The sequence below is a fragment of the Herpailurus yagouaroundi genome, unplaced genomic scaffold, assembly GCF_014898765.1.
Source record: "Herpailurus yagouaroundi ecotype Mexico unplaced genomic scaffold, PumYag 160, whole genome shotgun sequence".
Taxonomy (NCBI): Eukaryota; Metazoa; Chordata; class Mammalia; order Carnivora; family Felidae; genus Herpailurus; species Herpailurus yagouaroundi.
The window spans coordinates 4,118,213-4,144,558 of record NW_024412401.1 but is presented as its reverse complement, the minus strand read 5'-3'; the positions used below and the strand labels follow the sequence as shown (position 1 = coordinate 4,144,558).

At 36.8% G+C, this 26,346-nt stretch overlaps 1 protein-coding gene across 9 annotated transcripts in view; it reads right to left on the bottom strand.

The window, feature by feature from the left end:
- CCDC171 (coiled-coil domain containing 171) overlaps positions 1 to 26,346 on the bottom strand; it is a 309,506-nt gene that overhangs the window by 264,106 nt on the left and 19,054 nt on the right. For 8 of the 9 annotated variants that reach the window (XM_040481303.1, XM_040481300.1, XM_040481302.1 and 5 more), the window contains 4 exons: positions 17,333 to 17,507; positions 14,297 to 14,487; positions 12,132 to 12,263; positions 2,594 to 2,740 (listed from right to left, as the gene is read on the bottom strand). In XM_040481303.1, coding sequence (XP_040337237.1) covers positions 2,594 to 2,740; positions 12,132 to 12,263; positions 14,297 to 14,487; positions 17,333 to 17,507 — 645 coding nt within the window. The remainder of the gene's footprint in view (positions 1 to 2,593; positions 2,741 to 12,131; positions 12,264 to 14,296; positions 14,488 to 17,332; positions 17,508 to 26,346) is intronic. The other variant, XM_040481304.1, reaches the window with a different exon arrangement.

Here is a 26,346-nt window from a genome sequence, read left to right as displayed (position 1 = left end):
TGCACTCAGAGAGCAAAAGGACTTAAATTTTCTTCTTCTTAGTTTATCAGTTTTAATGTTTTACTCTTTTTTAATCCAACTGGAACTTATTTTAGAGTATAATGTAAGATGGGAATCTAACTATATTTTGTCCCAAAGAGTTAACCAATTGTTTCAACATGACTCACTGAATAATCTTTCCTATCCTCACTGATTTAAGATACGAGATTTCATATATATTCAACAAGTCTACTACCAGCCTTTCAATTCTATGCCATTAGTCTGCTCTTAGAGTTACCATACTTTTTAGCCACTCAACAATCTCTTTCCCCTTCTTTTGGTACTGGACCCTAATTTTCTTTATAAAAATTTCTTTTTGGGGCTTTAATTTTTTTTAATGTTTTTAAAGTTTACTTATTTTTTTGAGAGAGAGAGAGAGAGAGAGTGCCAGCAGGAGAGGGCAGAGAGAGAAGGAGTCACCAATCAAGCAGGCTCCAGGCTCTGAGGTCAGCACAGAGTCCAACACAGGCCTTGAACTCGTGAACTGCAAGATCATGACCTGAGCCGAATTCAATGCTTAACCAACTAGGTGCTCTGTGGGCTTTAATTTTTTTTTTTTTTAATTTATTTATTTTGAGGGAGAGAGAGAGAAAGAGAGGTCCAAGTGGGGGGAGGGGCAGAGAGGGGAGAGAGAGAGAAAATCCCAAGCAGGCTCTGCAATATCAATGCAGAGCCCAACACAGGGCTCAAACCCACGAACTACAAGATCATGACCTGAGCCAAAACCAAGAGTCGGACACTTAACCGATTGAGTCACTCAGGCGCCCCTGGGCTTTATTTTTAGTAGAACTGAGAAAGATTTATTTGGGGCAAACTACCTCTTCCAGTCAAATATTTTCTCTCTGGGACTTGAATCCTAAATAAAAGTACAAAACGAATGATACCAAATTGTTATTGATAAATAAAATAAAAATTATGGATACTAATTCATCTCAATTTCATCCATCATTTCTGTTCCCAAGCCTTCTGGAGATGCTCTGGGATTCATTTCTGAGCCTAATTCCCCAGGTTTCATCCTGATTCTGCAAATATGATTCCCATATTCTTCACTGAATTCCCTATTTAAGCTAACCAAAGTTGGTATCTATTGCATACGACCAAATAACCATAAGCAATACAATACTAAAGCTTTATAATGCATATTAACTTCTGAAATAGTAAGCCCCCGCTCATTACCCTTATCAAAATGTTTTAGAGACTCTCGGGTAGCTCTTTAGTCTTCAACATGAATTTCTGAATCTATCTTCCCCAAATAATTCCACTGAATTTTTTTATTGGAACTGTTTTACCCCATAATATAACCTAGGGAGGATTCATATCATTATAGGGTTGAGTGTTCCCAAAATGTCTCACCATTTTCTTTGAAGACTCTCAGTTACTTTTTGTAACTTTTAAGGTGTTTGTAGTTGATTATATTCTTATTTTTGTCGCTGTGAAGAAAACTTTTTAAATATTTTAAATATATTATTCTCTGATTATTGCTGCTATATAAGAGTGTATATATAATTATTACGTATTATTTTCTTTCTGGCCTCCTTACTGAATGTTCTTACTAGTATTAATATTTTTAAAGTTGATTTTCTTGATTATTTAGGGTATAGGTGTATCATCTGAAAATAATAAGGAGTCATACCTCCTTCTTTCCCACAATAATAATTCTTATTGCTCTTCTTCCATCATATACTTCTTTGGCTAAAATTTCCAGAACAACGTTAAATGACAGCAGTGAGTTTAACCAGAGCATCTCTAGCATTTTATCATGGAATTCTCTTTATAAATGTTTATTTACCTAATGACAATTATAAATTATGTTTAAAACAAAACTTCTTTATCAATGAAATACTTCATTTCCCACAAACAAAAGGAAATTTTAAAAAGAAGAATGAACAAATAGATTTCTCTCAAAATTAATTAAATTGATCATCAGTATCATTCTCTCATAAAAATCACATTTTTAATTTGTAAATTGATGCTTCTTTCCCATTTAAAGTCTTACCCACAAGACCATGCAGCTAGTATAGGATTCAAGCTACAAAATTAGAATTTAATATTATGCGTGCAAAAACCTTTCCTGTGTTGCTTCCTCAACCTTACAGTTTAAACAATTACCCTCATATTTTCCAAATATTCCATGAGAATTGTTAAAAATGGATAGATTTTAAAAATTAGGGGAAAAATATAATTTACTCAGACACAATGTTTTCAAAGAATCCAAATATTCAATATAAATAAATGCTGAAAAAATTAGTTTTATATTTTATTACAGAGTAAAACCTTCTCTGGCCTTAAATTACTGACTGGATAACATATATATGTTTGGGGTTTTTTTAATTTTTATTTTAGAGAGAGAGAGAGTATGAGCAGGGGAGCAGGGCAGAGGGAGAGAGAGAAAATCTTAAGCAGCCTCCATGCTCAGCACAGAGCCTGACTCAGGGCTTGATTCCATGACCCTCGGATCATGACCTCAGCTGAAATCAAGAGTCGGACACCCTATCAACTGAGCTACCCAGGTGCCCCAACATATATATGTTTTAAAAGAATGAGAAAAATATACCTCAAACTCTTTCCTAAGACGTTCTTCTCGTTGAGTGCTAAATTCAAGCTCACTCGTTTGTTGCCGTAAAAGGTCAGAGCAGTCCATGTGTTCAGCTTCTAATTTCTCTACCTTCTTGTGCATATTTTGCACAGCATTATCTTGCTCCTGGAAAATAATTCATTTAAGTTTATAAGCCAACAATGACAAAAATTTATTTTATAGAAGACCACGAGTAACTAAATCTGTGCTTCGACCACAACAGGTTAATTTACACAATAGACCCTGGAACAACATGAGGGTTAGGGACATTGACCCATGCACGGTCAAAAAAAATATTAATTAATTAATTAATTAATTAATTATTGACTCTGCAAAAATTTAACTACCAATAGCCTGCTGTTGACTGTAGTCTACTGTAGCCTTACTGATAACACAAATAGTCTACTGCCCATATTTTGTATGTTACATGTATTAGATACTGTGTTCTTAAAATGCCCAACTTTTTAATTTTTTCAGTATCTCTAAGCAACACGGTTCATCTCTAAGTTTTTTTCAAATTGTCCAAAAGCTCCAAAAAATTTTCCAACATATTGAAAAGGATCCACATGTGAGTGGACCCATGCAGTTCAAACCCATGTTGTTCAAGGGTCTTACAGACACTTGCCCTTATAGGCAAGAGGGGTCTAGATATTCCAGCGATGTTTCAGAATATACACGTGTTCAAAACACATTACTGGAATTTTAACATTTTAAAAATCTGATTAATACATGTTATAGTTGAAAATGTGTACAGCTCTCTATAATGTTATGCTAGTTCAATTGACTTCTGAGGCTATTTACATAATGCTGTAGTCCAACAGCCATATGCAATGTTTTCCCTCTCATTAAAATTTTAAAATATTTTGTAATACAAATGTACATTGCCCTTTTGTGTGATAAGAAATGATTAGCTTGAATGCCTAATAATGACCCTGGAGAGATTTTTATGTGAGCTCATGGTACTTTAACTATGGTTATAGCTCTTAAAGTTGCATCCACTAGGTGGCTGTGTTTCATTTCCTTCAGCTTTCAAGTTTTCAACTCTTTGTTGTATTATTGAAAGAACGATAACATCAGGTAGTCTTCTACTTAAATCTCTCAATCCCCTTTCCCAACTAAACTCAGAAATCAGACAGAGGTGAATTTTGTGAGAATTCAAACATAAAGTAACACACGTATCAAAGGTATTTTCCACAGTAACATGTCTAGATTCATCATTCTCACTGAGGTCTCTGACAAAGGCTTCTCTCCCACCTTACCCCCACCAGCACAATCTTATTCAGGGACTTTCACAAATACATATTATTATGGTTTCAAGTATTACTAGCCACTCAAATGATGTCACCAGAGTCTGAGTGAAAATGTCACAAGCATCAAATACAATTCTCTATAAAAGATTCTAATTTGGAAAGTACCCAGCAGTACAGTCCACAGCCAAAGGATGAAGAACAAAACGTCATTTAATTTCTTCTTTCCACATCCCCTCATTCATGAGATTACTACTCTGTAGCTGACTACACATGAACTCTTAGGAATTATTTTCTTCTGGGAATGGAAATGTCTTCATATACAGAAGTTCATCTACTTACATATTTTCAATCCTTGAACTACCGCAGATAAGAGCAAAGCTGGGTACCAGAGCAAAAGTGTGCCAGCACTGTGCAGATAGCACTCGTAGTTTTTACTAACATTCTGGATGGATTCAGGAATAAATGGGTTTATAAATAGCCATATGTAATCTAATTTCATCATAACAGTACCTTCACATAAAATAGTACTTTTAAGACCATTAAGCACTATACAAGTATGAGATACTATTATTATTCTGGAGGATAGGTCCCCCTCCTTCAAGCAGTCAATACTACCAGCATTAATCCAAATTCACTGTTAAATTATATGCCCTCTTGATTGACACATAATCTCAAACTTTCTATCGTCCACACAAATTACTACGTGTATTTTTAAATGAATAAACAGCCATTTACAAGGTTAATCACAAAGTAAACCAAATAATCTGAAATAAGAACAAAATCAAGTCTATAACCAAAAAATGCTTATATCCTAGTTGATGGCAATTATTTCAAACGATATTTATTCAAAAAGCAAAGAACCTAAAGTATCCAGGAAGTCTCAGGAAATTTACTTATAAGAAAATATAGCTTGTGATTCCCATCCTATTGATAAACAGCACAGAAAGACAACATGCAATTATTTCATTACACTAAACAAAGAGCATGTCCATCATTCCATGACAGCTTAAATTTAATCCTATAAAAAAAAGAACAACTGGAAAATCAATGATGGATCAGTTAGGACATATTGTATTTATTGGTGAGATTTTAACTTTATGATATTTGACCTATTTTAAATGTTACACACGGTAAAATAGCTTTTAAATAAAAGTCTTTCAATATGTAGATGAAATTCTGACCTAACAATCAGTTTTAATGCAAGGTCAAATAGTCACTAATATTATGTGACAATTCCTATATATTCTTGAATATGGATATAAAAACATACGCACAGTTTTTATTTTAAAAGCTGCTTTCTGCATATAGTTATAGATTTTATAGGAATTCTATTTACATATCCAAGAAACATATTACATAGTTAAGGGATTACATTAATTTACAATTACACTGATTAATTTTCTGATGTTAAACTCACTTGGCATTTATTGCATAAAGGCTTTTTACATCTCTTATATTTTGCTGCATTGAGTTGGCTAATATTTTATATAATACTTTTGTGTGTATATTCATTAGTGAGATTGGTTATAATTATCTTTTCTTGTATCCTTGTCAATTTAGCATCAAGATTTATCAGTTTTTGGGGGGTACCTGACTGGTTCAAACAGTAGAGCATGTGGGACTCTTGATCTCAGGGTCATGAATTCAAGCCCCACGCTGGGTGTGGAGCCTACTTTTAGGCTCCATAAAAACATGGGGGGCACCTGGGTAGCTCAGTTGGTTAAGTTCTGACTCTTGATTTCAGCACAGGTAATGATCCCAGGGTCATGGGATCAAGCCCCAAGTTGGGCTCTGTGCTGAGCATGGAGCCTGCTTAAGATTCTTTCTCTCTCTCCGTCTGCCCCTCTCCCCTGCTCACATGCGCTCACTCTCTCTCTAAAAAATATTAATTAATTAATTAATTAATTAATTTAAAAACTGTTTTAAGAGATTTATCAGTTTGGTATGTTATCAAGATTTTTCCATTCTCTGTCAGAGTTCATATGAGATTGAAATTATTTACTCCTTGGAGTTTCTTTTTGCTTATTGGTGAAGCAATATAACCTGGCATTCTGACACTGATTCTATCAGGTTTTCTACTTTCTGCCTCTTGTTAAGTTATTTGGGGTAGGTAGGAGAATTATATACGCATCCATTTCAAATACCTAGCCAGGCAACCCTACAGTGAAGATCACAGTTGAAAAAACAAATACAAACGCTCAGAGCTTCTAATAAGCTCTTCTGTCCCCAACTCTTAAACATATGAAAAAGTTATGGGGGGTGGGGAGGGACAACATAAAAGATGAAATCTAAATCAAGGAGAAAGGGGAAAAACAACCTGAGAGAAACACATATAAAGAGAACAAAACTTGACAATATCTTCAGAGAACAGAAGTAATTTCAGAATGGCAGAGTATAAGGACTGCCAAAAATTCTTTCCTCCATAAAAGCAGCAAGAACATGTGCAAAAAATGCCAAAATAAATTTCTCATAACTGGAAATTAACCATAGGCTTGCAATAATCCAATAAGCACTTATTCAAGAAAATCAGTGAAATCCCTGTAAGAATGGCAAGTTCTGGGGAGCCTCAGGGACTCAGTTGGTTGAATGTCTTATTCTTGATTTCAGCTCAGGCCATGATCTCAACATTGTGGGATCGAGCCCCAAGTTGGGCTCTGTGCTAACAGCGTAGAGCCTGCTTGGGATTCTCTCTCTCTCTCCCTCACTCTCTGCTCCTCCCCCCACATCCCCCTCCACTCTCTCTCTTTCTCTCTAAATAAATAAAAAAACATTTTTAAGAAACAGTCTTAAATAATATAACAACTTATTGCTCATCTATTTTTAATTCTGAAACAAATACGACAAACACACGATCTAAATGGTAAATATTAGTTTTATCAATGGCATTGGTAGGTTATACTAGGTACTGGTTATATTAATCCCTGTTACTTTTTGTATGTTCAAATATTTGTTTTAAGTTTATGGTGCTATCAACACAATCCAAGTCTGGGATGCATTATAACATACAAGAAAATTCCAAAAGAGCTATAAAATAGTTCCTGCATTTATATATCAAGATTAATTTGCTCCTTTCAAATAAACTTTAAAAAATTTTGTCACAGAATTTATTTTCTAATAAAACAAAAAGCTTACAGTGAAAAAGTAAGTGTGGCGTGTGTGGGTGTGTGTGTGTAACCAAATCATAATTAAAGACAATGGAAATTGAAGGAATTTTTCTTTCTTCCACTAGAGGGAGGTGTTGAACTTAAAATATTTTAAAATGAGGCTTATTTTTGAACTGACATTTACCAACCCAGAAAACCACATTGTGCTATTAGAAAATAAACTTGCTTTCTTTCCACATCTTTCAGAAACATAGCCCAAAAAGTATTAATTTCATTTGTAGTCATATAAACATTTCTCAGACTCCAAAATACACTTTCAAGTCTGAAGAATTATGAGTATAGTTAGAAACATATCAGAGAAAAAAAAGAAACTTATCAGAGCTAAAGTACCCCTCCTTCTTACCTTATGAAATATATCAATTTAGCTAGTTACCACCTTAACCTAGTAATGCTTATCTCCTGAAAGAACTGGAACAAGCTGTTCTTCCCTAAATCTGCAAAGCCAGCACAGTTCTACAATCAGAAATAGTGTCTGCAGCCATACAGTATAAAATGGCACTAACTTTGTGTAGTACTTATCATAATTATAAATCCATAAACTTGCACACCAAAGCAGTGATGCTTGTAGGCATTTACACAGTTCAATAACTTTACAACAGCTCAAATATATGGCCAGGAAGGTTAGCTTTTTACTTTTTTTCTTTTCTTTGTTTTTTTAAAGCTCTATACCCAACATGGGGCTTGAACTCACAACCCCAAGACGAAGAGCTGCATGCTCTACCGACTGAGCCAGCCAGGTGCTCCAAATCTTTTTTTTTTTTCTTTTAATGTTTATTTAAACTTGTGCGCACACACGAGTTGGGGAGGGGCAGAGAGGGGTACAGAGAACCTAAAGTGGGCTCCACAATGACAGCAGACAGCCCAACGTGTGGCTCAAACTCATGAACCGCAGGATCATGACCCTAGTTGAGTTCGGACACTTAACCGACTGAGCTACCCAGGCACCCCCCACCCCCAGATCATTTTTAACTAGAGCAAAAAATTTTCGAAGGAAATGAAATGTCTATCAATAAGGGATTCCTTAATATATATTAGGAATGTCCACATAGCAGAAAACCATGCAGACACCTATAAGAATAATATAAGGATATCAAAAGATGGACACCAAACACACTGAAGAATATAATTCCATTTATGTAATTCAATGATATATGTTTATATACCCTCAGATAAGGAGTGGGACTCGAGGAGTGGTCATAAGACCTTCACTTTTGCTTTTAAGTTTCCCTAAATCAGGGCATTTTTACAATGAGCACAATATATAGTAATTTTATAAATTGAGTATAAAGGCATTTCCCATTTGAAAATAACAGGCAGTATCAATGCCAGAGTCACTGTCTATGCCATTTGCTTACATGGGGCCCCGGTGGGCAGTTTCCTAGGAAACTGCAAAGAAATGCTCCTAGCTGGTCTAGATCATCTCTGAATGATCTGAAATATTTCCTGTCCATGTGGCTTTCTCCAAGCTATCTCCAGGTCACAGTCATGCCCACCAGGTCAATCTCTACACACTGCCCTCCAATCCCTAATACGCAGCCTGCTGATGGCCTAAGTCTGCTCTAATATCTCCTTTCACTGCTCCCCACTCTTCCCCCTCTGTCTTTAGGGTACAATATAATTTTCAATTGACATTTCTCATACTCTTTGCCATTACAAACTCTCCTACCCCTTAATCACTAGATACATAAACCAAATTTAGTCAACGAAGGAGGAAAGGATCATTTTATTCCTTGGTTGAGTTATAGAATTTGGGAAACAAAATAAATATGTAAAAATATACACTGGTCTCCCAAATGCTTTCAATCTACTGGTAACTTATACGTTGAAATGAACTGGAAAAATGACAAAAAAAGGGCACGGTGGTTTAAAACAACCCTTTACTGCTGCCTGTCCCACATTGTCTACAATAGAAAAGCTTAGAACAAATAAGAATCCTCAAAGTTCACATTGCTATAGCAGGAATAAAGAAAACCTAATAACCACACAACAAACGGCCATTTTAAATTAAAATTTTTAATAAAGATAAAAAAGGTAATATATTTCAAAATCAATATTAATACTTTGTTTTTAAATTAAATTGGCTTTGATTTGTTGTTTTGGTGGGGGATTTTTGCCTTTGATTTGTTTTGAAATTTCAATGATGCTAAAGAAAGATGGGAGTTTTTATGTTTATCAAAAAAGGGCAAGCATTAAAAAAAATGAGAAACACTTTTTTAAAATGAGGTAACTGTACTAGAGTTCCCATTAATATTCCAGAGAAGTACACCTCTATTTAGCGTTTCAATTACTAGGAAAGAAAGGAGACATGATTTTTTTTTTATAGTGGGTCTGAATTCTAAAGCCCAGATGAAAGAAATACTACACCTGCTTTGTCTGTTAAAGATGGGGTTTCACTTAGAAGGGTTTTTTTTTTTTTTTTAACTTATTTTAAAAACGGAATTCCCTTAGAGAGTTAGTTACACAAAGAGAACACTATACCATACTAACATCTAATTATAGGATGGAAACCTAAACCCATCAACAGCCAATAGGGAGAGCAGAGAATTTCAATCTAGCCCACAAGTTGTTTAAAAAAAGACTTTTAAAAATATGAATAGTTTCTTAAATTTGCTTTAAAAAGGAAAGACAGTTTTCTTTTGTTAATGCTAAAAGGACAAGAAAGTGAGAGACTGAGCTCTGAACATTTCAGTTATAAAATACAATAAAACTTATCTTGTGCAAACATTACACTACATGTTAACTAACTGGAATTTAAATAAAAACTTTAAAAAATATATCTTACAAAAGGTGGTAGTAACTAGGAGTATATTCCCTATTCTTTCCCATACATAATAATTAAAGACTGATACAGGAGCTCCTTGGCTGGCTCAGTCAGTGGAGTATGCGACTTGATCTCAGGGTTGTGAGTTTGAGCCCCACGTTGAGTATAGAGATTACTTAAAAGAAATAATAAAATCTTAAAAAAAAAAAAAAAGAAACAAAGAAAAAAAAAGATTGGTACCATATTCCTTTAGTACTTCATAATACAAAGTCTGGTATAATGACATACAGTTCAGTGACTTAGAAATCGCATCTAAATCACATCATCCAGGGATCCCTGGGTGGCTCAGTCGGTTAAGTATCTGACTTCGGCTCAGGTCATGATCTGGCGTTTCATGAGTTCAAGCCCCGAATCGGGCTCTGTGTTGACAGCTCAGAGCCTGGAGTCTGCTTCGAATTCCATGTCTCCCCCTCTCCCTGCCCCTCCCCTGCTTGTGCTCTCTCTCTGTCTCTCAAAAAATGAATAAATGTTAAAAAAATAAATCAAAATAAATAAATCACATCATCCACACATTTAAATATAAAGGTCTCTGAATCATATTTGATAAGGTTCAGGCTACTGATTGGGGGCACTGGAGATTTCTGAGTGTTTAGAAATGAAGAGGTTATTTTCATTTACTAATGTTTACTTGTTTGTTTTAGGTAGGCTTTAACATTAGCAACAGTTCAAATATCATCTACTCTGTGATGGTTTCCCCATTCTCCTAGGCAGTTAATACATTTCTCTTATATGATCCCATAGAATTTTGTTCAAAACTTTATTATATTACAATATATTTTCTCTCTTTACATATCTCTCTGCTTTAAAATCTTCTAGGACAGAAATCATATCTCAATTTTGTATCCTCAATACCCATAGCAGAAACTCAGTGTGTACTTAAGGAATGAATGAATGAATGAATGAGTGAACTACACAAATTACAATAAAACTCTAAGAATACTAAGAGATCTACAGAGTGATTGCAATGTTTTACCAGATTCTACAGATGGGGTAACTAGTAAGAAAAGCATTGCCCAAAGACCAAAGGTTTGGGTATTTGTTGGTATTTTGAATACTTACATATACAACAAATCCAGTATTTCCACTGTTTACTGCCAGCTTTTACTCTTAAAGAAATAGGGTGGCTTTTATTCTCTGCATGTTTTTGGCTGCCTTTGTCTTGCACAGTTGTTTCTAACACAAAACTACTCCAAAATTTTTAGATGGATATTTTTCATTCTGTGAAGAATGCGTATCTTGGACATGTACAAAGACTATATTGGTTTATATAGAAAAAATGCCTTATACAAAAATAAGTAAACAAGAAATGACGAAAATTTCTTTTAAATTTTAAGTTATTTGGTTAGTGAATTAACAGTTTGAATTTATCTTATCTTCCCTTCAAAATAATTTATGTGTAATCTCCTGAAATAAAATGCAAAGTACCCCAGAGTGAGAATCTGGTGACTGGTTGTCTTTTCCCACATTAATTACTCAGTCTATGATCTGAGTAAATCATAAATCTCCATCTGCTCATCTACAGTGGGGGTTGGATGTAATCAGTTATTTTCCAACTGGACTATTTGAAGCCTTGGGGATTCGGTGTGTTGGAAGAAAGGAGTAAATAGAACATAATTAAGAATATGATCTTCGTAAAAAGCAAGAAAAAAAAAAGAATTTGCTCTTAACAAAAAGAGTTGAAAAATCACTATGCTATATTAACTTATAAGCATCCTTTAATATCTAAAATCCAATTATTCTATTTCTTTATGCTATTAAAGTGAACCATTGCATATTTTAAATTGGAAAAATACGGGGCGCCTGGGTGGCGCAGTCGGTTGAGCGTCCGACTTCAGCCAGGTCACGATCTCGCGGTCCGTGAGTTCGAGCCCCGCGTCAGGCTCTGGGCTGATGGCTCGGAGCCTGGAGCCTGTTTCCGATTCTGTGTCTCCCTCTCTCTCTGCCCCTCCCCCGTTTGTGCTCTGTCTCTCTCTGTCCCAAAATAAATAGATAAATAAATAAAAAAATAAATAAATTGGAAAAATAAAATACCAAATGTATATATGTCCTTCTCAAAATCACATAATTTGTGCAATGAAGTCGCCCTACTCTAATTCTGATAGTATCTACTGGTAACAGTTGCCCATATTATCATGTAACTACAAATGAAACATGACCTTCCAGAAATCAAAGACTAGGAATTATTTTTGCATTGAGTAAGCTAGCCAACTATTGCACTAATGCTTTAATATCATAAGCATTAAAAAGACATTTGAGGAACTGAATTATTATTTTTTAAATACCTGTACTATAAATTGTAACTCTCTTCTTTCTGCTTCCCATTGTTCTGCTTGTAATCTAAACTCCTCCAATGTTGTCTCCCTGATATGACACTCCATCTCATTCTTCTCCTGCTGATGTTTTTCCAATGCTTCCTTTATATGAATAAAATCTTGCTTTACTATTAGGTCAGTGAAAGTCATCTTTCTTCCTTCAGCCCCAATTTAAGCATACAAAGGGCTCGCCTTATCTACAGACTGCTAAAACTCATCATAATTTATGTTAAAATTATTAATAGAACTATATCATGTTTTGATCATCAGAATGTAGATGTGAATAAGAAACTAAGGTTATCCATTTAATTTAAACAATGTTAGAGAGAGAGAAAGAGCGAAAGAAAGAGAGAGGGGCATATGTTTAACCCAATTTCTCTAAAAAATTTAACTTCAGAGGTTTGAACAAAATGATATGACACAGAGACAAAAACAAAGTAGATTATATGTAATCTATATGTAAATCTACACGTAAAGTAGGTAACATGTAAAGATCTAATTACCTATGAACAAACTGGATTATTCCTGGTAATTTACGTACAAATCTAACAGAGAACCTGTATTTACCAAAGGTGAGAAGGAAGGAGTTTTGTGCAACAAATCAGAATGTTAAAAATTTGAAAAGTCAAAAAAAAAATTTTTAAGGTTTGGACTGCAACTAATTTCTAGTTCTACAGATAATACTTGCAAAAGGTTTTTCTTTTGGGTTTTCCTAGTTGTACTACATTTACAAGATCTAATTTGGTTCAAACTCTTAAAAATATAAAATGCAGGTTCCCCAAGAAGCCCAATTTTCTAATCTATAGGGTTTAAAACTAAGTTCCCATTAACACAAGGAGAAAGAGTCTGTGGCTTATATGAGAAGAAGCCTTCTGTGTCTAAATGAACAGAAGGGATCTGCATAATAAAGATTACCCTTATAACTTTCACTAATGGAAACCATCACAAAGGGACTCAAGCTTTTTCCCCTCTGCTGAAATAGCGTGACTCCTATTCAACCCCAAATACCCGCAAAGTCTGTGCAGATCAGTTCAAAGCCAATAGCATAAAATTAAGCAGAGTTCTCCTATCCAGTAGCTAGGCAAGATCACAGAAAGATCTTATAATTTGAGGTGCAGGCTGATGGACTATTAAGGAAGGCTACTGCCATTATGTTTCTTTCCACGTAGCCGTAGCCGCAAGACGTAAGGTTATACAGGGCCACCCAGGGACTTGGAGCACCAGTAGGCACCTAGGCTCCACCCATTCAGCTACTAAGGGAGCCCTTGCACATACCAGGCCCTGTTCTACGGTCTGGGAACATCACACAAGGACAAGAGACAAACTGTGTCTGACATGGAGAAAATCAGAAGATCTGCTGACAATGCCATGGAACCCTTATACTGAAACTTTCACACTGACTAAATGCTTGTGTAAAATTACTTTTAATAAAGATTTCCAGAATTCAGAAAAGCCATATATGCCAGTGGCAAATATAAAGCATTTCTATCATGTATTTTTTACTTTAAACTGGTGCTTCAAAAAAAATGGCAAATATAAGCAATCAAAAAGCTATCTTTTAAGGTGTAGGCAAATTCAACCTTAAGTCATACTTTTACTTTAGAGAATGAAAAAAAAGAAAAGAAAAAGAAAAAAAAGAAAAAATGGGAAAATAAATAGCTCAGTAAAAGGTCATCAAATATTTTTGATGTCATGTCTAAATAGAAAGGGCTCTACATAGATAATGAAGTTTACATCAGAGACATAAATATTTTTTGTATCTATTAGATATTCAGACCTAAATCTAGGGCCCACATTTCTAAAATTCTAAATTTTCATGCTACTGGACCTAAAGGGCTATAGGTTCTCATCTTCTTATAACCCCACATAAATTGAGTTCTTTTAGTTTGATCAGAGATCTCAAACTGTTTTTCATAAAAGAGGCAGTGTACATATTAACGTATTGCTAAAGCATATTACAAAAGAGACCCACAAAAATGCTCCTGAAAGGAAAGAAAGGGAAAGAGACAGGGTGGGTGAGAGGAAACCAGATTTTCTTGATTTCTGGTAGGTATTTTCCTTTCCAAGGATAACTTCAAATAACATGTAACACATCTCAATGAATATAGAAAATTTCCTTTATAAAAATAAGGTACCTGTAGAGTTTTCTCTAGTCTGCTTTTTTCTTTCATAAGTAAATCATGTTCTCGATTGCAATTTTGAATTATATTGTCTCTTTCCTCCAAATCACGTTCAAATCTTCTGCACTCTTCTTTCCATTTCAGCTGAGAAGTCTGGAATGCTTTCTCGATCTCATTTGCCTTTCCCTGAAGTTCTGCATTCTGAGCTGTTAAAAATATAAAAGAATAATAGGTATATTTCCAACCACAGATTAAATCCCTAGGAGTTCAAACACCTAGGCGTTGGAGTTGATTCCATTTACAGCATGATCTTAGGACAAAAGATTTAACCACTTCACATCAGTAAGCTCTAGGAGAGCTCACTGTTTCAGAACAATCTATTCTCTAATCTCCTAATCTCTTCTTCCCCTCTAGACAATGGTGATTTTGCCATGAAATAGTATGACATGTTCCTTTTTTTTTTTTTTTTGAGAGAGTGAGGGTGCGAGTGAGAGACAGAGAGAGAGAAAGAGAGAGAGAGGGAGAGAGAGGGAGAGAGAGAGAGAAGCGGGGCTCACACAAAGCGGTGCTCAAATTCATAAACCATGAGATCATGACCTGAGCCGAAGTCAGATATTTAACCGACTGAGCCAGTCAGGCGCCCCAATATGACATATTCCTAGAATCATGCCCAAGTTTAGGTGTACCTATAGCACCAGCTACATTCTACTGCTTTTTCTCCTATTCAAGAAAATAAGTCAAATGTTGTGGGGTTTTTTTTTGGGGGGGTGGCACCTGGTTGACTCAGTCAGTGGAGCATGAGACTCTTGATCTCAGGGTTCAAGTCCCACACTGAGTGTAGACATTACTTAAATAAATAAATCTTTTAAGAAAAAATGTGGGCTTGGGGCGCCTGGGTGGCTTAGTCGATTAAGCGTCTGACTCTTGATTTCAACTGAGGTCATGATCTCACGGTTCATGAGTTCAAGCCCCACATCAGGCTCTGCACTGACAGCACGGACCCTGCTTGGGATTCTCTGTCTCCTCTCTATCTGCCCCTCCCCCACTCGTGCTTGCTCTCTTTCTCGAAAATAAACTTAAAGAAAAAAATTTTTTAATTTCATTAACGGCTATTCTTCTATCTTCCTCTGTAAAGTGTCTGTTGAAATCACTTGACATCAGGAAAATAACATCCTATCTTCTCTGGACTTCAATCTCCTCATAATTAAATAAAAGTCATTAACTTGTATATCTAGTGCCTTTCAATTCTTATATTCCTAAGTTCCAGGTAGTGGTGTGGTTATTAAATGCCAGAGGTAATCAAAAATACTTCCGACCGATGGCAATAACCTAAGACAGCTGGCCAGTTAGGGACCAGAACCTTTACAATGACTACAGCTTAACATTTGTTCAGTCCCACGTGCTTAATAAAACACTTTCGGTTTTTTGTTTTTGTTTTTGTTTTTTTTTTTCATTTCATCCTTAAAACAACCTAAGTTAGGGGCGCCTGGGCTCGGTCGGTTGAGCGTCCGACTTCGGCTCAGGTCATGATCTCGCGGTCCGTGAGTTCGAGCCCCGCGTCGGGCTCTGTGCTGACAGCTCAGAGCCTGGAGCCTGTTTCGGATTCTGTGTCTCCCTCTCTCTCTCTGCCCCTCCCGTTTATGCTCTGTCTCTCTCTGTCTCAAAAATAAATAAACGTTAAAAAAAAAAAATTAAAAAAAAAAAAAAACAACCTAAGTTCAAATATCAGTAAGTAAGTGGTAAAACCAAGACCTAAACCTAAATCTTCTGAATTCATGCTCAATATTCTTTTAATTAAGACCTGCTACATACAAGAACTTTCACAGCAACCTTGGGGCACCTAGCTGGCTCAGTCAGTAGAGCATGCGACTCTTGTGAGTTCGAGCCCCACTTTGGGTGTAGAGATTAATTAATAAAATCTTTAAAAAAAAAAAAAAAAAAGGAATGTTCATAGCAACATTATTCTTGATAACCAAAAACCGGACATTACTCAAGTGCCCGTTAGCAGAAATGGATAAATATAATGTGGTATGTCATACAATATAATATTAAGCATCAATGCAAAGTTCATACAACAATATGAATAAACTCACACACAATGTTGAAGGAAAGAAGCCAGATATAAAAGAGTACATATTATATGATTCCATTTAATATAAAGTACAAAAAACAGGCACAATTTATCCTTGCTATTAAAAATCAGGGTAGTAAGGGCACCTGGGCGGCTCAGTCGGTTCAGTATCAGACAGTTGATCTCGGCTCAGGTCATGACCTTACAGTTTGTGAGTTCAAGGCCCACATGGGCTCTGTGCTGATGGACCAAAGCTTGCTTGGGATTCTGTCTCTCCTTCTCTCTGCCCCTCCCCTGCTTGTGCTCTATCTCTCTCTCTCAAAATAAATAAATAAACTTAAAAAAAAAAAAAAAAGGGGTAGTAGTTATCCATGTGGAAGGACTGCAGGTAATTTCCCATTTCATGGTATGGGTGCTTCTTCTGAGTTATACACTTATACTAGGCACATTTCTTTACATATATTATACTTCAAAGATTTTTAAGTGTTCATATGCTATATAACAGTGTTTGAGGATTAAATCCACTGCCTTTTTCTTCTTTAGGCACCACACTCTGACCCTACGGTTCCCAAACCTAATCAACAGAATCACTTGCAGTGCTTCTTGGACATATAGATTCTCTTGAGCTAGAAATTCTCATTCAGACTACATGCGATAGGAGGCCCATGAATTTTTTTTTTAAGCTCTATGTGATTCTGCTGATTGACTATTCATGGAACAACTGCTCTACAAAGTAATGAAAAGAATTCTGAATCCCTTTTTCCATACATATGCAACATAAAAAAAAAAAATCAATGCAAAGTAGATGAATGTTCACATACTGTAGAAGGCTTTATACCCATGCAGCAAAGTCTGTCCATCAAAGGCCAAAAATCCAAAACCCCACCTCTGACCCTGGATGGTAAACACACCCAACAGGGAGCAGTGATATACAATAAGGGCAAAACCCTCAGCATGGGGAAAAATAAAACCAGTCTTACCACAGAGCTTTTCTTGGATCCTATGTGCCTCAGCTAACCTTTCTTCAGCAGCCCGTCTTCCGAGACCAGCTTCCTTTCTAGCAACAGCCAGGTCATACTCCAGACTTTGTCGCAATGCCTCTCCTTTTTCAACCTCGGATCGCAGCTTGGCAATCTGGCCCTCATAGCTTGCCAGCTAACAACAGATTTCGAGATCATGAACCAATATTAAGATATGTCACCAAGATGATGAGGTCGTGCACGCAAACATTTAAATGTCTTAGAGGAATTTGTTTCTATAATATTTATAAGACAAGAATTTATCAATTTATACTTTTCTAGAGGACTGGAAAAGAAGCACTAGCCTCACCAAATGACACTCATTAGTTTTCTAATTCTAGAGAATCCGCTAGAGAAAAAAATAAAAAGCAAAAAATTCTTATATGATCTTACAAAAATAAGGAGAAATCACAAGGTTTTTTGGGTTTTTTTGTTGTTGTTGTTGTTGTTTGGTTTGTTTGTTTTTTAAGTAGGCTCTATGCCCAATTTGGGGGCATGAACTCACAACCCCGAGACACCGAGCCAGCCAGGCACCCCTGAATAATTGCAAGTTTTCATCAGAAATAGTCATGACCAAGGAGTGAAAAAAATGCATGAAGATAGTTAAGTACTTCAAAATTCATTCTCCCCTCTCTTCTTCCTATTCTTTATATGAAATCAAGAAACAAATTACATCAGGGCACCTGGGTGGCTCAGTCAGTTAAGTGCCCAATTCTTGATTTCAGCTCAGGGCATGATCCCACGGTTCGTGAAATCATGCCCCGAGTCGGGATCCGAGCTCACAGCACAGAGCCTGCTTGGGATTCTCTCTCTCTCTTTCTCTCTCTCCATCTCTCTACTCTTCCCCCACTCAAAATAAATAAACGAATTTTTTTTAAGAAGAAAATTGCATCAAAGTATACTTTAATAAACACTGTCTATTTTATTTCTCTTGATTATGACATTACTGATGGAGCATAAAGTATTAAAAGTGCCAATTTTTCAGGGATTTTAATGAACTAATATCTAGCTTATCTAATATCTAGACAACTAGATATTTAATAAATAGATCTAATTTATCTAATATACTTCCATGAGTAGTATGACAGAAGATAGGTCAGAGAGTCAGAACCAAATGATTTATAAAGTACATTCCCACTCTAAAATTCTATAATCCAATCAATAATTCATTAAATAACATTAAACACTTCCTATGTGTCGGGGAGTCTAGGTGGCTCAGTCAGTTGAGCGTCCGACTTCAGCTCAGGCCACAATCTCTCGGTTTGTGAGTTCAAGCCCACGTCGGGCTCTGTGCTGACAGCTCGGAGACTGAAGCCTGCTTTGGATTCTGTGTCTCCCCCTCTCTGTCCCTCGTGCTTTGTCTCTCTCTGTCTCTCAATAATAAATAACCATTAAAATTAAAAAAAAAAAACACTTCCTATTTGTCAAGTACAGAGAAATATATAAAAACATTATGGAGTCCCTGATCTCAAATAATGAAATGCTATAGAAAGGCATGTGGAATAGGTTTTCTAAAAGAGGTAAAAATGTTATGATAGTTCAAGGAAAACATAATTATTTATTGCTGACAGTTGAGAAAGAGATGGTGGATGAGAGACAATGCTAGAAAGGCATCGTGTAGGAAAGCATTGAGCTACTATACCAGGCTAGAAAAAGACGGTCCCATTATCAGATAAGAAAAGACAAAAGAATTCCAGAATTCAGAATTTACCACAAGTAGCTGTTATTACGTAGAGTACAGCAAGAGTTACACCTTTTTCCACATATAAAGAATAAAAAATACTAATTTTATCTTTAAGAAATTTTATTTTTTTTAATATATGAAACTTATTGTCAAATTGGTTTCCATACAACACCCAGTGTTCATCCCAACAGGTGCCCTCCTCAATGCCCATCACCCACTTTCCCCTCCCTCCCACCCCCCATCAGCCCTCAGTTTGTTCTCATTTTTTAAGAGTCTCTTATGCTTTGTCTTTAAGAAATTTTAGAAAAGTAAATGTCTTCAAAACACACTTACAAAACAAGAATTGACAAATATCCTTTAATAGTGAAGAATAAAACCACAGAATCTTAATTACATATTCAAGATAACTCACTTTGTTTCAGAATCACTCCATCCCGCCCTGCCCACTGTCTCCCCCACTAATGCCCAAGGAGAATAAAGTTGTTAATATTTGGGCATTTCCAGTCGTGCCAGTCATTCACCAGTTTGCCCTCAGATCCCCTCCCTGTTCTTCTACAGCTCTGCTCTGTATTGTATGAACTACATTTCCCAGGCTCCCTTGACAACTGGCCTCTCACGTTTGGCCAATAGGAAGCACCTGTGATACATTTATAAGGGCAGAAGTAGTGAAGCCAGGGTGGTTCTAGATCTAGCTCAGGATCTACCTCCAGCAGCTTCTCTGTCTCCCCTGTTGCTTCAAATCCTTCTGGACAGTCCCTCTTATCAATCAGTGAAGACCTCTCTGCAGGCAGAAATGGGATACTTTTGCAGTGACCCATGGCATACAGTGGGATCACAATTTGTTAAATTATCACGTGCAGTTTAGAATAAAATGTCATTTAAGGACAAGCTTTGAAGAAATGAGGTAGCAACTGCACATAACCATTAGGGCAGCATTGTTTATTTCAAGACCTGTAGAGCGGGAAGGCTAAATGTGACTATGTTAGAAAACTTAGATAAAAACAAAATGATAATCTCAGAGCTTTAGAAGCTCAGCTCAAACAGTCAGAAAGTCAGAGTTTCTATGTTGACTTTAAAAGAATCTCTTATATCTTGTCACCCCCTGGCAGACAAGGTTAAGGACCACACACAAAATCTAATTATGGGGAATGCAGAATTACACTACAGGTTGAATGAAGAGTTTCACCAAGTTTCTAATGTTAAGATAGTATGTATCAGTTGGGCATTAAGTAGGAAGGTAGGAGATAGGATGAGGACTTCTGGAATTAGACAAACCTGAAAATTATAAACTTCCAAATCCCCCTACACATCCCTTACCAGCAAAAGCAGCTTCTCCTCCCTGGGATAATTAGCCTTGCTTATTATTATTAAGCCTCTTGCTTAAAGACTTACTAATGAGTGTGCCTGAAACAGTTGCCTTGCAAGAGGATTTGCGAAGACCCACATCCACCACTCTTTGTCACCATAGATTGACCCAGATGTTAGTGTGCCAAAGGAGGAGAAATACGCAGCCTGCTCCAGGAAAAATAGCTTATGTAGCAAAACAAATGCAAAATCTTGCTAATCTTGTATTAGTAGGAATGTGCAGAACATACATAGGATTGATTTGGACTTAATAAGCTAGTTCCAACAGTTTACTAGGATGGGTGACTGTTAAGCTGAACTTAACACCAGCCTACAATCACTTAATAAAGTCAAAATGCCAGTACTCTCCTGACATAATATGGAGATTTAAGGAGATGGGTGTGATTTCATCATGAGCAAACCAAAACCTCCCCTTTCCCCGACTACATCCTCTTCAAGAGTGCAAAGGATATTCTTTTCCTAATTAAATGCTATAAAATACACTGGAGTGGAAAACGTAAGCACCCTTAGAAAACTCTGGTAGCTAATCTCTATGTGCCAGAGATTACAGGAGATGGTGGAGATAATGGTGGAATATATCACAACTGAAATGAACTCCCCAGTTTCGATGGAAATAATGGACTTCCAGAGTGGCAAAGTCCCAGTGGTAGCAATTAACCAGCGCAGTACTCGGTAGGTACCAGGATTACAGTAGTAATCATAGCAGTCTGACCCCCAGTATTTGTGGTGGTATCTGATTATGGCGTACATAGGAATTAAAGACATGGGCAGCCTTCTAAAGCAGCGCTGTCCAATAGAAACATAAGGCAAGTCTCGTACGTAACTTTAAATTTTCTAGTACCAATATTTTAAAAAGTAAAAATAAATACATGAAATTAATTTTAATCTTTTATTTAACCCAATGTATCCAAGGTTACCATTATTTCCACATGTAATCCTATGAAAAATGATTAGTGACATGCTTTGCATTTTTTGTACCAAGTTTCTGAAATCTAGTGTTTTACATTTACAGCACATCTTAATTCAGACTAGTCACATTTCAAGTGCTCAAAAGACATGTATATATATATATTAGTGGTTTTTTTCTTTGCCCCTCCCCTCTGGCATCATACAAAAAAATGTTGGTAGTAATAACTTTTCAATTAAATTCATGAGGCACCCAACATAAAGACCCAGTAGTGACAATATGCACCATTTGTGAGATGGACGCAATGACCAATAAGCCCATTTTGGTGAGTGTGGGAGCACCTTTGTATAGAGGGTATTTGAGTTGCAGCCTGGAAGGTACTGCCGTATGGGAGTTACATACGAGTATAAGGGTGATAACGCTGAAGCATAAGATGTGGACCGCCAACCATTTGCCCGTTTGATCTCAGATCCATTCCCCAACCCCCTTCAGCCGCTCTACTCTATTATATGATTCCCATGCTCCACCGCCAAATATCTCTACTTCCAGCAGCATCTCTGGCAGTAGCTGCACTCTTTTGAGGTCCATGTCCCCATCCCTCCCCTCCAGCACCCCAACACTGAACAGCCTTTACCATGGCTCTACTTTCCACCAGACAGCCCCAACTTCAGGACTCTGATCACATCACCTCTTCCCACTGGCCCTCTGGCCTAGAGGTGGTGGGGGCTTCCTGCTCTTACTAATCTGAATGGCCTCATCACTCCCTATTTGGATTCCTAGGTCTTCCATCATGTGTACAACCAATTCCCTCTATTAACGTCCCTCTTTTTTCCTGACTGGACCATATTTGATTTCTTCAGCTACCCACACAGCTAAGAGAAACATATCCTCTGCCCATGAGATTGTTTTCTCGCTTAAGCTTCAATACATGCAACAGCCACAAAATGGTGTCTCCCTCCTTTTTAAAACATGTCTGCGTTCTTTAACACCTTTACGCTCAACCGACTATGTCATCCCCCGTATCTACGTTTATGCCCCCTAGAGCATGCCTCAGCCTCTATAAGAAAGGTTTTTCACAATTTGTATGCCATGGCCCTCTGTGCAATCTGGCAGAGCCTTCTCAGGATAATGTAATTAAATGCATAAAATAAAACACACAACAAGAAGAATCAAAGTATAAAATCAAATATATAAGACAAAAGCAACTTGTGATGCAATCATGTACTTCTTTAATAGCACACTGAACAACAAGCTCTACTGACAGGTCTAACAACCACTGTCATTTCAAAGTAGTGGCAAGTATAAACAATATTTTGAAATACTTCTATAACTGAATTGTAGATCTGTGACTTCTGGTGAGGATAAAGTCAAAAGTCCTGCTAATACCACTATGGCTTGTTGAAGGAGGGCTAACTGGGCTATGCCTTTCATAACTGAAAGAAACGCTTAATGTGAGCTAGAGGGTAATAAACATCAAATACAATCTTTTATTTTTAGGGGTGCCTGGATGGTTCAGTCAATTTTAAGCGTCCGACTTCAGCTCAGGTCACGATCTCACGGTTGGTGGGTTCGAGCTCCGCATCAGGCTGTATGCTAACAGCTCAGAGCCTGGAGCCTGCTTCAGAGGCTGTGTCTCCCTCTCTCTCTGCCCCTCCCTCACTCATGCTCTGTCTCTGTCTCAAAATGAATTATGTAAAAACGAATAAATGTAAAAAAATTTTTAATTTTATTTTTAATAAAACCATCCAAGTACATGGATTCCTTGATTTCGCTGTTTCTAAGGACCTCAGTTTAAGAACCCCTACTCTTAAGAGGCCTGGCTGGATCAGTCAAACAGTATCTTCAGGTCCTGAGGCCTAAAAAGCCTACTGTTTTGTCGGTCCTAAGTTCCCAGGACCTTTTAGCTAAAGAAAGTTATATTGCTCTTTTTATCTCCCATTCTCATTTCTCTAGATTTTCCTGCTCTATCATCACCGTCTCGGCCAGGGAGACATCTGAATAGCTTCATGCTTGCATATCCTATTTCACACATCTGTATTACTGTGCTCAAATGATTCTACCAACCACTGCAACACCGAAAATCTTGTGGCATTGTCCCATCCAATCATCCACATCAACACAACTTAGTCTCATCTGGAAGCAGTGAGTCTTACAAGCAATCCCTCTCTCCATACCCTCTGCCTACTAGTAAATCTCAACAGTGATCTGCTCTTTCCATACCTATCAAAGAAAACTGAGGCTCAGAAAAATTAGATAACTCATCCAAGAACCCACAACAATAAAACTCCTAGAGATTTTAAAGATATGTATTTTAGTTTATTTTTACTGAGATATAATTGACATATAACATTGTATTAGTTTCTGGTGCACAACATGATTTCATATTTTGTATATATTGCAAAATGATCACCACAATAAGTCTAGTTAACATCTGTCACTGTACATAATTACAAATTTTTTCTTGTTATAAGAACTTTAAGATTCACTGTCTTAGCAATTTTTAAATACACAATATAGTATTAACTACAATCACCATGCTGCATATTACAGCCCCATGACTTGTTTCTTTTATAATTGGAGGTTTGTACCTTTTGACCCCCTTCACTCATTTTGCCCACTCCCTGCACCCCACCTCTGACAATGACCAATTTGTTCTCTGTATCTGAGCTTGTTTTTTTGGTTTTTGCTTTTAGATTCCATATATGAGATCATACTGTATTTGTCTTTCTTTGTCTGACAATTATTTCATTTAGCATAATGCCCTCAAAATCCGTCCATATTGGGGCGCCTGGGTGGCTCAGTCGGTTGAGCGTCCAACTTCAGCTCAGGTCATGATCTCGCAGTCCGTGAGTTCGAGCCCCGCGTCGGGCCCTGGGTTAACAGCTCAGAGCTCGGAGCCTGGAGCCTGCTTCTGATTCTGTGTCTCCCTCTTTCTCTGCCCCTCCCCGACTCATGCTCTGTCCGTCTCACTCTCAAAAATGAATAAACGTTTAAAAAAAAATTTTTTTAAATCCATCCATGTTGTCACAAATGGCAAGATTTCATTCTTTTTTATGGCTGAATAACATTCCTGTGTGTGTGTGTGTGTGTGTGTGTGTGTGTGTGTGTGTGTATACACATGCATTTTCTGTATCAATTCATCCACTAATGGACATAGACTTTTTTTAAGATTTTATTTTTAAGTAATATCTACACTCAACATGGGGCTCAAACTCAACAACCCCGAGATCAAGAGTTGCATGCTCTACTGACTGAGCCAGCTGGGTGCCCCAGATTTTAAAGATGTTTTAGGCCGATCACCAGCATGATGTGTGTTAGCACTGGAAGTATCTGATAAAGCTAATATATGGCCTTAGTTTTTAGATAATTTCATTCCTCTCTGCCTTGCTTTATAATGGGACATATTTAGAGATTATGTGGCTAAAAAAAAAACTATAGGAGTTTAAAATTATCTAAACAAATAACTGAAACAGTAAAATGAATAGTAATATGAAATTGGAGTTGAACCAATTGTAACTGCCTATTGTGAGAGAATTATCTTTCTTCCCTGAAATAATTTCCTATCTCTTTAATGTGAACACATATTTCAAAACATTCTGATCAAATAAAAGAGAATAGTGCAGGGTGCCTTGGTGGCTCAGTCGGTTGAGCATCCGACTTCGGCTCAGGTCATGATCTTGTGGTTCACGAGTTTGATCCCTGCATTGGGCTTTCTGCTGTCAGCACAGAGCCCACTTTGGATCCACTGTCCCCCTCTCTCTCTGCCCCTCACCCATGCTTGCTCGCTCTATCTTCTCTCTAAATAAATAAATAAATAAACTTAAAAAAAAGAGGGAGAGAATAGTATGGTCTAAGTGAGACTTCTGATGACACCTGTGAATAGTTGTGAAAGAGTATAGATGAATGATTATCTATAATGACACAATTATTCTCAAGTAAAATGTACATTTGGTTTTGAAAAATAAATTTTGAAGATTATAAATAACATACATTTAACAAATACCACTTCATATTCAGTATATAATATTACAATGCAAATAAAAGCAATTACTTCAATTACCCTTTAAAATGACCTCAACTGCCACTGAAAGTACAAATAAAACACTCATATATTCATGGCTTGTTATTTTTTTTTTAACTTTTTTTTTTTTAACGTTTATTTATTTTTGAGACAGAGACAGACAGAGCATGAATGGGGGAGGGTCAGAGAGAGGGAGACACAGAATCTGAAACAGGCTCCAGGCTCTGAGCTGTCAGCACAGAGCCCGACGCGGGGCTCGAACTCACAGACTGCGAGATCACGACCTGAGCCGAAGTCGGCCGCTTAACCGACTGGGCCACCCAGGCGCCCCCATGGCTTATTATTTTAATCAGAAGCTACTGTTCCTTAAATAACCTGAAAAAAAAGTTTGTTTGTTTTTATTCAACACACAGCCACTGAGGGCCTACTATGTGTCAGTGAGAAATGGAAGATACAGAGACAAAGCATGGCCATTGCTTCCAGCTCTCAAGAAGCTTACAGACAAATGAAGAGCAGGTAAGCATGAAATACATGTTTTAGGTCCAAAATATCTATAACAGTAACAGGATGTAGGAGAGCAAAGAAAGGAGTGATTAGTTTCACCTAGGAAGGTTTTAAAAGGTTTCCTGACAGGACAGCATCAGAATCTAACAAAGAAGGAAGGTAAATATACTGTTTATGTGTAAATATCAATAAATTACAGCTACCGTTACAGTGCACACTTTATAAATGTTATTTCCCTAATCACAACAACCCTTTGAGACCAGCATTTCACAGTAGGAAAACAATGATGAGCAGGATAAATAACTCGGAGGTCACATATCTTGTAAATAGAAGGGCCAAGAAATGAGTCCAGGTTTGTGTAACTCGATATTCTTCCCACCACACCAGGCTGCCTAAGCTAAGCTTAAAGAACTTGTAAGATTTAAACAAACAAAAAAAAAGATTTAAACAGAGAAAAACAAGAAAACAGAGAAAAATACAACAGACAGAAGAGA